The sequence below is a fragment of the Oncorhynchus clarkii genome, unplaced genomic scaffold (assembly GCF_045791955.1).
Source record: "Oncorhynchus clarkii lewisi isolate Uvic-CL-2024 unplaced genomic scaffold, UVic_Ocla_1.0 unplaced_contig_7924_pilon_pilon, whole genome shotgun sequence".
NCBI lineage: Eukaryota > Metazoa > Chordata > Actinopteri > Salmoniformes > Salmonidae > Oncorhynchus > Oncorhynchus clarkii.
In genome coordinates, this window is record NW_027261004.1 from 129,888 (window position 1) to 143,665 (window position 13,778).

Here is a 13,778-nt window from a genome sequence, read left to right on the forward strand (position 1 = left end):
TTAGGCCCAACCAAATCATAAGAAAACAAAAAGATAATTACCTGAGACACAGGAAAGAATTATCAAAAAAACTGAGCAAACCAGAATGCTATTTGGCCCTAAACAGAGAGTACACAGTGGCAGAATACCTGACCACTGTGACTGACCCAAACTTAAGGAAAGCTTTGACTATGTACAGACTCAGTGAGCATAGCCATGCAATTGAGAAAGGCCGCCGTAGGCAGACCTGGCTCTCAAGAGAAGACAGGCTATGTGCACACTGCCCAAAAAATGAGGTGGAAACTGAGGTGCACTTTCTAACATCCTGTAAATGTATGACCATATTAGAGACACATTTCCCTCAGATTACACAGATCCACAAAGAATTTGAAAACAAACCAGATTTTGAACTCTCATATCTACTGGATGAAATACCACAATGTGCCATCACAGTAGCAAGATGTCTTGTGGCAACAGGTCACACAAGGGCAACTAGTGAAGAACAAACACCATTGTAAATACAACCCATATTTATGTTTATTTATTTTCCCTTTTGTACTTTAATAATTTGCACATTGTTACAACACTGTATATATACATAATATGCCATTTGACATGTCTTTATTCTTTTGGAACCTCTGTGAGTGTAATGTTTACTGTTCATTTTTATTGTTTATTTCACTTCTGTATATTATCTACTTCACTTGCATTGGCAATGTTAGCATGTTTCCCATGCCAATAAAGCCCTTGAATTGAATTGAGATAGAGAGACACAGAGAGAGAGACACAGAGAGAGAGAGTGTTTGTTACTGTGGGTTATTGTTATACCACTTTCTCACATATCCAGTCATGATATTTGTGACAATTTTCATCATTCCATGTCTTTACAGGGTCATCTTGTCCATAGTATATCTCAACACAGTCCTCTTGCCCATAATCATCAGGCTGTCCTTTCCCCCAGTACCTAAACAACACAGAGAACCAGACAGTCAGACACTGTGGTACCAACATTCTCCTCAATTATAGACATAGTCCTATGTTTTAAAGACACACTCTGTAAGATGATCATACCATTATCAAGAATGGGCTATCAACACATGTCGAGTACCTTTTCATATGTAAATATTGCCTGGTTTCTATAATCTATAGTTCTCATGAATGACGTTCATGAGTGGAAACGTACTTTTTTATGAACATGATTGGAAGCAATATGTCTTTGTTGTTTTTTATCAACTTATCACAAGGTAAAATGGTCAAATCTCTCACCCTGTGGTCAGTGGGGTGCCGTCCACCCACTTCCAGATCCCCTCAGTAACAGAGTCAGTCAGACCAATCCAGGCTCTCAGGTGGAGGTTGAAGAGAAATGTCTGTTGTTGAAAAAGATAAAAAACTAACTTTTTAAATATATTTATAAAAAACTGCACACACATTAGTTTACTGATGAAAAGTATTCTCTCACTCACTCACCTGTTCCTCTCTGCTGTTTATGATCACCAGGTCTGCTCCTCTCTCCAGACAGTCCTGTCTGCTCTCCTCCCAGGTTTTGGTCTCAGTAGACAGGAAGTACAAACTGGAGTCAAAGTATCTCCATCCCTCCTGACAATGCTGCTCTGTTGAAGAGCAAAGGTGAACACATTTTGAAACTTAGCCAGTATCTTTATACTCATAAACCCAATGATATATAATTATTGTTGATTTTACTTCTAATTTATCACAGTTTATGTATCACCTATCACAAAAAGCTTTAGCTGAATATGGCCTTTCTCTTCAGTCAGGTTGTTGTATCTGGTCTGTAACTGGTCTCTCTCTTTAGTCAGGTTGTTGTATCTGGTCTGTAGCTGGTCTCTCTCTTTATTCAGGTTGTTGTATCTGGTCTGTAGCTGGTCTCTCTCTGCAGTTGCGTTAGTCTTATAAAGGGAACAACTCTGTGACAAGTTGTTCCTTTTATCCTCAGAATCTTTGATGGCTCTGTTATCTACAAGGTATAAACACATAGTTACTAGGTAAAACACCAGTTAAATAGGCTTAGTAACCTACACTTCTTACAATTAAGCAATGAACTTGGACACAAACTCACAGTTGACAGACAGGCCTATGATCCCAGCCAGTAGGAGAACACACAGCAGCCCCAGAAACACTGCAGCAACTAGGAAGGGTCTCTTCCCTGAGCTATCAGGCTCTGTGGACACATACAATATACTGTTATGTTTTGTGTGTGTGTGTGTGTGTGTTTTACCTGAGTGCTGGTCTCCTGGTCCATTATTTGGAGCAGTGTCTGCTGTCTCTTCTCTCTTGGTGATGGTCTCACCGTCTCTCAGGGTGTCTGCACTGACGTAGATATCCACAATCCTCTCCTCCATCTCACCTGTCAAACTTGACCTTCTTGTTCATATCTGGTTCAGTATAGATGACCTTTGACATCTTTAACAATGCCTGGGTCTTTCTTTTTGTGTAGGTCTACTATACATGAAGTCTCTGCTTCTAGAATTAATGTGGTGGTCTTCCAACATGGCCACCAGGAGGCGTCGTACGTCAACTGTAAGACCTCTATACGTTAAGTCTCTGCTTCTAGTGATGTCTCTGTCTCTGAGTCATCTGTGTGTCTCTGTCTGTGTCACTGCTGTAGCTGTTAACTCTAGGGAAGTATCAACAAAATTACACGGGAAGTTGTGGCTATGCTAACACAACAATGTTTACAAGTTTGAAAATGTGTGTGCTTAGTTGTGTGCGTAGTTGTGTGAGAGATTGTTACAGTGGTTATTGTGAAAGCATTTTCTGCGGCACATTTTAAACCATGTCATGTCTATACATGGTCATCTTGTCCAGAGTATATCTCAACACAGTCCTCCTGCTCAGGGAACAGGACTTGCTATTTGTGATGATGGACAGGACACCCTCATACCAGGAAGATATAGATCATAGAGGGGAAGTGAAGAAAAAAGGCTAACTGTTAACATAAATTAAATATCATATGTAACAGTCAAACATGAGCATTTGATGTTGTGTTTATATGTAACTTGACAACAAAGACTGACTGTCAAAGATTATTAGAACACACAGCAGCCCCAGACACACTGCAGCAACTCCAGAGGGTCTCTTCCACCACTGAACATGTACTGAATCACATATTATTAAAGTAAGATATTTAGTTATGTGTATTACTCATCTAGGATTGGGACAAATAAAGGTATAGAAATACTGGGTAATCTCACCTGTTTAATATATTGTGTGTGTGTGTGTGTGTTCGTGGAATCGTACCTGAAGCAACAATTCCATCTCTTGGACTAGGCTTGAAGGCTCCTACATTGGAATATAATTGGCCATCGATGTTTGTGTTCTTCATAGCATCAGGCTCATCGTTATTAAATCCATCTGGGTTTTCATAGACTCCCTTTGACATCTTAACACACTTGTGGTCAAATACAGTAACTTCTACTTCTAACCTCAACTCTAATGTACGTTTGTAGCTGTGTCTTCTCCCTGCGCTGTTCTGCGTCTGTGACTTTTTAGGTAGTGAAACTCCTTATCAGTCAACCACAGTGGATGACAAATTGTGAAATCAACACAACACTGGCCACCATGTGACTTCCACCAGCCTTAGTTTGATAATATACATTATGTGACTCTATATCATGATATATGATGTATGTGTGAATTCACAGGGTCCCAATTTTTCAAGTTCTAAAATCCTTGTTAATTGACATATGCACTACATATATCCTGACTGAGTTTACTGCAACCCCAGCCTTCACATGGAGAACACATTATGGCTCTCACTCTGTGACTGGAGGTGTAGAGGGGAGTTGCCCTTAGATGCTGATCTTGTTCCGTTTTATATTTATTCCACAAATGGTTAAGGTTGGGAATGGGGGAAAGTAACCTGATCCTAGATCTGTACTTAGGGGAAACTTCCCCCTGTGTTGTGACCGGCCACCAATGGCCATGTAGGGGTCTATGCTCTATCTATGCTGACTGTGAAGAGTTACTCAGAATGAAAAAGCAGAAGATCTGACAATATCTCCATAGTTTCACTTTGACAGATTTAAGAGGAAGAAGAATAAAAACCCTTCACTTGTATTATGATAAAATGTTCATATTTCCACCCTGTCTTTCAAATCAAATCAAATCAAATGTTATTTGTCACATACACATGGTTAGCAGATGTTAATGCGAGTGTAGCGAAATGCTTGTGCTTCTAGTTCCGACAATGCAGCAATAACCAACAAGTAATCTAGCTAACAATTAAAAAACTACTACCTTATACACAAGTGTAAAGGGATAAAGAATATGTACATAAAGATATATGAATGAGTGATGGTACAGAGCGGCATAGGCAAGATGCAGTAGATGGTATCGAGTACAGTATATACATATGAGATGAGTATGTAAACAAAGTGGCATAGTTTAAAGTGGCTAGTGATACATGTATTACATAAAGATGCAGTAGATGATATAGAGTACAGTATATACATATACATATGAGATAAATAATCTAGGGTATGTAAACATTATATTAAGTAGCATTGTTTAAAGTGGCTAGTGATATATTTTACATCAATTCCCATTATTAAAGTGGCTGGAGTTGAGTCGGTGTGTTGGCAGCTGCCCCTCAATGTTAGTGGTGGCTGTTTAACAGTCTGATGGCCTTGAGATAGAAGCTGTTTTTCAGTCTCTCAGTCCCAGCTTTGATGCACATGTACTGACCTCACCTTCTGGACGATAGCGGGGTGAACAGGCAGTGGCTCGGGTGGTTGTTGTCCTTGATGATCTTTATGGCCTTCCTGTGACATCGGGTGGTGTAGACAGACAGGCCTAGGTGTCCTGGAGTAGGTGTCCTGGAGGGCAGGTAGTTTGCCCCCGGTGATGCGTTGTGCAGACCTCACTACCCTCAGGAGAGCCTTACGGTTGTGGTCGGAGCAGTTGCCGTACCAGGCGGTGATACAGCCCGACAGGATGCTCTCGATTGTGCATCTGTAGAAGTTTGTGAGTGTTTTTGGTGACAAGCTGAATTTCTTCAGCCTTCTTCACGATGCTGTCTGTGTGGGTGGACCAATTCAGTTTGTCTGTGATGTGTACGCCGAGGAACTTAACTGACTACCCTCTCCACTACTGTTCCATCGATGTGGATAGGGGGATGTTCCCTCTGCTGTTTCCTGAAGTCCACAATCATCTCCTTAGTTTTGTTGATGTTGAGTGTGAGGTTATTTTCCTGACACCACACTCCGAGGGCCCTCACCTCCTCCCTGTAGGCCGTCTCGTCGTTGTTGGTAATCAAGCCTACCACTGTTGTGTCGTCCGCAAACCTGATGATTGAGTTGGAGGCGTGCGTGGCCACGCAGTCGTGGGTGAACAGTGGGTCTGGCGACGAATATGTAGCGAGGGCGAGCCGACTAGAGCATACATGTCGCAGTGGTGGGTGGTATAAGGTGATTTGGTAACAAAACGGATGGCACTGTGATAGACTGCATCCAGTTTGCTGAGCAGAGCATTGGAAGCTATTTTGTAGATGACATCGCCAAAGTCGAGGATCGGTAGGATAGTTAGTTTTACTAGGGTAAGTTTGGCGGCGTTAGTGAAGGAGGCTTTGTTGCGAAATAGAAAGCCGATTTCTAGATTTGATTTTGGATTGTAGATGAGTCTGGAAGGAGAGTTTACAGTCTAACCAGACACCTAGGTATTTATAGTTGTCCACATATTCCAGGTCGGAACCGTCCATGGTGGTGATGCTATTCGGGCGGGCGGGTGCGGGCAGCGAACGGTTGAAAAGCATGCATTTGGTTTTACTAGTGTTTAAGAGAAGTTGGAGGCCACGGAAGGAGTGTTGAATGGCATTGAAGCTCATTTGGAGGTTAGTTAGCACAGTGTCCAAGGAAGGGTCAGAAGTATGCAGAATAGTGTTGTCTGCGTAGAGCAAGAGCAGCAACATTGATATATACAGAGAAAAGAGGCGGCCCGAGAATTGAACCCTGTTGTACCTCCATAGGGACTGCCAGAGGTCCGGACAACATGCCCTCCGATTTGACACACTGAACTCTTTCTGCAAAGTAGTTGGTGAACCAGGCGAGGTAGTCATTAGAAAAACCAAGGCTATTGAGTCTGCAGATAAGAATACAGGGATTGACAGAGTCGAAAGCCTTGGCCAGGTCGATGAAGACAGCTGCACAGTATTGTCTTTTATCGATGGCAGTTATGATATCATTTAGTACATTTTTTATTTGTATCTTTATTGAACTATGCAAGTCAGTTATTAAGAACAAATTCTTATTTTCAATGACGGCCTAGGAACAGTGGGTTAACTACCTTGTTCAGGGGCTGAGCGACAGATCTTTATCTTGTCAGCTCAGGGATTTGAACTTGCAACCTTTCGGTTATTAGCTCAACGCTCTAACCACTAGGCTGCCCCATTGAGCGTAGCTGAGGTGCACCCGTGACCGGCTCGGAAACAGGATTGCACAGCGGAGAAGGTACGGTGAGATTCGAAATGGTCATTGATCTGTTTATTAACTTGGCTTTCGAAGACTTTAGATGGGCAGGATCGATATAGGTCTGTAACAGTTTGCTTCTATGGTGTCACCCCCTTTGAAGAGGGTGATGACCACGGCAGCTTTCCAATCTTTAGGGATCTTGGACGATACGAAAGAGAGGTTGAACAGGCTGGTAATAGGGGTTGCAACAATGGCGGCGGATAGTTTTAGAAAGAGAGGGTCCAGATTGTCTAGCCCAGCTGATATGTACGGGTCCAGATTTTGCAGCTCTTTCAGAACATCAGCTGACTGGATTTGGGAGTTACATCACAAACGATTAACAAATTTGACAGGATTGCGTGCTTCTACATCTGCATTGCTTGCTATTGGAGTTTTAGGCTGGGTTTCTATATAACACTTTGACATCGGCTGATGAAAAAGGGCTTTATAAATACATTTTATTGAAATTTGATTTCCCACCGACCGTTTCTACATTCTCAAAAATATAATTATTGTTTAATTCTTCAATTTTGTGGATGTAGGCGTTTTGGCAGGGGAAGATCCTTGTCTCACATAGGTTTCTTTCCCCTCACACTTGCCAAACCCAAAGTTTCTACAAGGTATTTATGACCATCATAAAACCTGTGATGGGAGAGAGAGTGAGAGAGAATGGCTGTGATATACACACAAAAGGGCACCTTGTGACACCTTTGGCATATTGAGCAAGGCCTGGGTCTTTCTTTCTATGTAGGTCTACTATACATTAAGTCTCTGATTCTAGAATTGTCGTACATCAACTGCAAGACCTCTATACGTTAAGTCTCTGATTCTAGTGATATCTCTGTCTCTGAGTCATCAGTGTGTCTCTGTCTGTGTGACTGATGTATCAAATCAAATTGTATTTGTCACATACACATGGTTAGCAGATGTTAATGCGAGTGTAGCGAAATGCTTGTGCTTCTAGTTCCGACAATGCAGTAATAACCAACGAGTAATCTAACCTAACAATTCCACAACAACTACCTTATACACACAAGTGTAAAGGGATAAAGAATATGTACATAAAGATATATGAATGAGTGATGGTACAGAACGGCATTGGCAAGATGCAGTAGATGGTATCGAGTACAGTATATACATATGACGTGAGTATTGTAGGGTATGTAAACATTATATTAAGTGGCATTATTTAAAGTGGCTAGTGATACATTTTTTACATCAATTTCCATTATTAAAGTGGCTGGAGTTTAGTCAGTATGTTGGCAGCAGCCACTCAATGTTAGGTCTAATGGCCTTGAGATAAAAGCTGTTTTTCGGTCTCTCGGTCCCAGCTTTGATGCACCTGTACTGACCTCATCTTCTGAATGATAGTGAGGTGAACAGGCCGTGGCTCGGGTGGTTGTTGTCCTTGATGATCTTTATGGCCTTCCTCTGACATCGGGTGGTGTAGGTGTCCTGGAGGGCAGGTAGTTTGCCCCTGGTGATGCGTTGTGCAGACCTCACTACCCTCTGGAGAGCCTTAGGGTTGTGGGCGGAGCAGTTGCCGTACCAGGTGGTGATACAGCCCGACAGGATGCTCTTGATTGTGCATCTGTCGACGTTTGTGAGTGCTTTTGGTGATGAGCCAAATTTCTTCAGCTTCCTGAGGTTGAAGAGGCGCTGCTGCTTCTTCTTCACAACGCTTTATGTGTGGGTGGACCAATTCAGTTAGTCCGTGATGTGTATGTCGAGGAACTTAACTTACTACCCTCTCCACTACTGTCCCTTCGATGTGGATAGGGGGATGCTCCCTCTGCGTTTTCCTGAAGTCCACGATCATCTCCTTTGTTTTGTTGACATTGAGTGTGAGGTTATTTTCCTGAATCCACACTCCGAGGGCCCTCACCTCCTTCCTGTAGGCCCTCTCGTCGATATTGGTAATCAAGCCTACCACTGTAGTGTCGTCCGCAAACTTGATGATTGAGTTGGAGGCGTGCATGGCTAAACAGTCGTGGGTGAACAGGGAGTACAGGAGAGGGCTTAGAACGCACCCTTGTGGGCCCCAGTGTTGCGGATCTGCAGGGTGGAGATGTTGTTACCTACCCTCACCACCTGGGGGCTGCCTGTCAGGAAGTCCCATACCCAGTTGCACAGGGCAGGGTCGAGACCCAGGGTCTCGAGCTTGATGATGAGTTTGGACGGTACTATGGTGTTAAATGCTGAGCTGTAGTCGATGAACAGCATTCTCACATAGGTATTCCTCATGTCCAGATGGGTTAGGGTAGTGTGCAGTGTGATTGCGATTGCGTCGTCTGTGGACCTATTGGGGCGGTAAGCAAATTGGAGTGGGTCTAGGGTGTCAGGTAGGGTGGAGGTGATATGGTCCTTGACTAGTCTCTCAAAGCACTTCATGATGACGGAAGTGAGTGCTACGGGGCGGTAGTCGTTTAGCACAGTTACCTTAGCTTTCTTAGGAACATTAACAATGGTGGCCCTCTTGAAGCATGTGGGGACAGCAGACTGGGATACGGATTGATTGAATATGTCCGTAAACACACCAGATGTAGATGTTAACTCTAGAGTATTATCATCAACATGACACGGGTATGCCAATGCAAAAATACAACAAGTTACATACTTGTGTGCATTTGTGCATGTGAGAGATTGTTACAGTGGTTATTGTAAAACTATTTTCTGCAGCACAATATACATCATTCCATTTCTCTACATGGTCAGCTTGTCAAGAGTATATCTCAACACAGTCCTCCTGCCCAGGGAATGGGACTTGCTATTTGTGATGATGGACAGGACACTATCATACCAGGAAGATATAGATCACAGAGGGGAAGTGGAGAACAAAGACTAGCTGGTAACATATATTAAATATCATATGTAACAGCCCCAAGATAATTCAGGGAGTTTCCAGAACTCCCCCTTCCTTTCTGCTGATTTGGACCCTCTGTTTACTACCAAATATACATCAACATGTTCAGGAGGTCCAGGACTACAAACATGGGTCATTATAATGTCCAGACAATAGATGTGACACTACAAACTGTTCCAAGTGGATATTGAGGGTGGGAAGGCTTAACCAGTGAGGATGAGATGTTGAGTGACATCTGTTTGAACAACTGAAAACATCCACTTCACTCTTTTGGGACCCTTATAAGGGAACATCAGTCAAATATGAGCATTTGATATTGTATGTGACTTGACAACAAAGACTGACGATCAAAGATGACTTAGTAACATAATTTGAGATCCTTTCATATCTCTACTACACTCATTGATTGGTGATACAGTCAACTCCTTCCTATACAGTGTATGTAATGGTGGTTTGGTACTGTTGAGAGTGTTATCACCAGGCCACAATTAGAATATATTCTTTAGAATTATTTTAATTGGAATTTATGTTTTTGTCAACTGTACTAATTTCAAATTATATCTGATGACGTGTGAAACAAAATTAATAGTACACAGGAAGGTACAATCAGGAAATAAGTAGGACTTTTATCAATAAGATACTACAAACAAATACAATAATAGGTGCATTTGCATGTGTGTGTGTGTACGTGTATGCATGTGTGCTTGCGTGTGTGTGAAAATCTGTGTAAGGGTGTGTTTGGGATTGAGGCAGAGTGTGTGAGCGAGATCAAGACAGAGGCTCTATCTGTGTGTGTGTGAGAGAGAGAGAGAATGAAGGAGGAAGTTGTGTGCACTGCAGGCTACAGTATGTTGTCAGGATGATGTTAAACCACTTTCTCACAAATCCAGTTGAGTTTCCAGTCACATGGCATGTCATTCCATGCCTTAAGTGGAAAGATCCAATCTTTATGTATCTCAACACAGTCCTCCTCCCCACTAGGATCTCCACTATCAGGCTGATGGTCATTCCAGTACCTACAGGGTTAAAAACCATCAGAAACCATGTTTAATACCAGTACCTAAAGGGTTAAATACCATCAGATATCATGTTTAATACCAGTACCAACAGGGTTAAAAACAGTCAGATATCATGGTAAATACCAGTACCTACAGGGTTAAACACAATCAGATATCATGGTTAATACTAGTACCTACAGGGTTAAAAACAGTCAGATATCATGGTTAATACCAGTACCTACAGGGTTAAAAACAGTCAGATTTCATGGTTAATACCAGTACCTACAGGGTTAAAAACAGTCAGATATCATGGTTAATACCAGTACCTACAGGGTTAAAAACAGTCAGATATCATGGTTAATACCAGTACCTACAGGGTTAAAAACAGTCAGATATCATGGTTAATACCAGTACCTACAGGGTTAAAAACAGTCAGATATCATGGTTAATACCAGTACCTACAGGGTTAAAAACAGTCAGATATCATGGTTAATACCAGTACCTACAGGGTTAAAAACAGTCAGATTTCATGGTTAATACAAGTACCTACAGGGTTAAAAATAGTCAGATATCACAGAACATCACAATCCTAAATAATATACTGACATTATTCAGCTTAATTCAGCTTTGTTGAATACCACCATCAATGACAATAACCTGTAGGGATAGAGGTTGAATGAACTGAACATTGGAGCCTTATTGTCATAGTAGTTATCATCTCTTACTTCGTGGTCAGTGTTGGTCTATCAGTTGAGTATGAAGAACCTAGAGTATGAACAACACAGAGAATCAGTCCTACTCCTTACACTGTGGTCAGTGTTATTAGAGCAGTAGTCTCTTACCTTGGGTTTTTCAGTGTTTTTATAGAGCAGTAGTCTCTTACCTTGGGGTGGTCAGTGTTATTATAGAGCAGTAGTCTCTTACCTTGGGGTGGTCAGTGTTATTAGAGCAGTAGTCTCTTACCTTGGGGTGGTCAGTGTTATTAGAGCAGTAGTATATTACCTTGGGGTGGTCAGTGTTATTAGAGCAGTAGTCTCTTACCTTGGGGTGGTCAGTGTTATTAGAGCAGTAGTATATTACCTTGGGGTGGTCAGTGTTATTAGAGCAGTAGTCTCTTACCTTGGGGTGGTCAGTGTTATTACAGCAGTAATATATTACCTTGGGGTGGTCAGTGTTATTACAGCAGTAGTATATTACCTTGGGGTGGTCAGTGTTATTATAACAGTAATATATTACCTTGGGGTGGTCAGTGTTATTATAGCAGTAGTATATTACCTTGGGGTGGTCAGTGTTATTGCAGCAGTAATATATTACCTTGGGGTGGTCAGTGTTATTACAGCAGTAGTATATTACCTTGGGGTGGTCAGTGTTATTACAGCAGTAGTATATTACCTTGGGTTGGTCAGTGGGGTGCCGTCCACCCATTTCCAAGTCCCCTCACTAACAGAGTCAGTCAGACCAATCCAGACTCTCTTCTTGAGTTTGAAGAGAAACTCCTGTTGTTGAGAGAGATAAGTATATATTAATATGTTTGATCATATCTACCCCTGCAATGCCATTTCTTCTCTCTCTCTTTCTGTCTCTGTCTCTCTCTCACTCTCACTCTCTCTCTCTCACCTGTTCCATATCACTGTTTATGATCACCAGGTCTGCTCCTCTCTTCAAACAGTCCTGTCTGCTCTCCTTCCAGGTTTTAGTCTCAGTAGACAGGAAGTACCAACTGGATTCAAACTTCTGCCAGCCTTCAGGACAGGTTTGTTCTACAAGATGAAAACATGCATTTCCTTCAATGTATCACGCTGGACACTTAATGACTGAATACAGACATACAATAATGTGCTTGGGATGAATGTTAACTCACTACAATTGGTAAGCTGGTCTCTCTCTTTAGTCAGGGTGTTGTAACTGGTCTGTAGCTGGTCTCTCTCTTTAGTCAGGGTGTTGTAACTGGTCTGTAGATGGTCTCTCTCTTTAGTCAGGTTGTTGTTACTTGTCTGTAGCTGGTTTCTCTCTTCAGTCAGGGTGTTGTAACTGGTCTGTAGCTGGTCTCTCTCTTCAGTCAGGGTGTTGTAACTGGTCTGTAGCTGGTCTCTCTCTTTAGTCAGGGTGTTGTAACTGGTCTGTAGCTGGTCTATCTGTGTTGACTTGTGATGATCAATGGCTCCATCTGTAAAAGGGAAAAGTTCATCAAACATGTAACTAAAACACCATTAATGAGTAAGTATGATTAAGTAGGCTACTTAAGTCTCAGTGACAACATACTAAACTTACAGTAGACAGACAGGCCTATGATCCCAGCCAGTAGGAGAACACACAGCAGCCCCAGACACACTGCAGCAACTCCAGAGGGTCTCTTCCACCACTGAGCATGTACTGAATCACAAATAATTAAAGTAAGATCTTTGGTATTATGTTTTACTGTATCATCCAGGATTGGGACAAAAAAAAGGTCTAGTACAACAGGGTAATCTGTTTTAATGTATTGTGTGTGTAATTTATGTGTGTGTCACATCTGCTCCTGCACCGCCCTCTACTGGCCATCTTGTGTCTCGACCTGCCGCCTCTCCCAGTATTCTCTCCCGATCTGTGTGTGTGTGTGTGTGTATGTTCATGTGTGCATGTGCGTGTGTGTGTGAGAGCATGAGTGCAATCTTACCTGAAGCAACAACTCCATCTCTTGGTCTGGGTTTGAAAGCTCTTACGTTGGCATATAATTGGCAATCAATGTCTGTGTTCTTCATTGCATCAGGCTCATCGTCTTCAACTCCATCTGAGTTTCCATAAACTCCCTCTGACATCTTAACACACTTTTGGTCAAATACAGTAACTTCTACTTCTGACCTCAAATCTAATGTATGTCTGTGTCTTCACCCTGCACTGTCCTGCGTCTTCTCCCTGCAATGTCCTATCTTCTCACTGCACTGTCCTGCGTCTTCTCCCTGCACTGTCATGTGTCTTCTCCCTGCACTGTCCTGTGTCTTCTCCCTGCACCGTCCTGCGTCTTCTCCCTGCACTGTCCTGCGTCTGTTTGACTTATGGTAATGACTATTTCTTAAACAGTCATCCACTGTGAATGGGAAACTGTCAAATCGACACGTCACTGGCCACCACATGACCCACTATAGACCCACTATAGCTTCTATTGGAAATATGTTTTAAATGATTCAAGATAACTGAAGTGATCATGTATTTTAGCAGATAAAAGATTGGACTTAGTGAATTTGCACATAGATCATATATCATTACTGAGGCTTTGACACCCCAGCCTTCAAACAGAGGTCACGTTATGTCTACTCTGTGACCGGCCACCGATGGCCATATAAGGATATTTTTTATCTGTATGTGTGACATCAGTGTGAAGACTTATTCGGAGCTGGTGGGGGAAATCTTTTGTCTGCATCTTTATCAGAGGTTTAAAAGGGGAACTTTAAGTGTGTGTGTGTGGCTGCGTGTGTCGTGCAGTGTGTGTGTCCT

At 42.2% G+C, this 13,778-nt stretch overlaps 2 protein-coding genes across 2 annotated transcripts; both read right to left on the reverse strand.

Annotated features, from left to right (window-relative positions):
- Positions 1–496: 496 nt before the first annotated feature.
- LOC139403159 (CD209 antigen-like) lies at positions 497–3,473 on the reverse strand. Its single transcript, XM_071146862.1, has 6 exons — positions 3,238–3,473; positions 2,057–2,158; positions 1,709–1,954; positions 1,447–1,589; positions 1,246–1,346; positions 497–943 (listed from the first exon to the last, which is right to left on the reverse strand). The coding sequence occupies exons 1-6, from the start codon at positions 3,377–3,379 to the stop codon at positions 802–804; spliced, it is 876 nt and encodes a 291-aa protein (XP_071002963.1). The 5' UTR covers positions 3,380–3,473; the 3' UTR covers positions 497–801.
- Positions 3,474–9,999: 6,526 nt separating this feature from the next.
- On the reverse strand, positions 10,000–13,102 carry LOC139403164 (CD209 antigen-like protein C). Its single transcript, XM_071146868.1, has 7 exons — positions 12,961–13,102; positions 12,576–12,677; positions 12,450–12,471; positions 12,166–12,335; positions 11,922–12,046; positions 11,697–11,800; positions 10,000–10,322 (listed from the first exon to the last, which is right to left on the reverse strand). The coding sequence occupies exons 1-7, from the start codon at positions 13,100–13,102 to the stop codon at positions 10,172–10,174; spliced, it is 816 nt and encodes a 271-aa protein (XP_071002969.1). The 3' UTR covers positions 10,000–10,171.
- Positions 13,103–13,778: the final 676 nt, after the last annotated feature.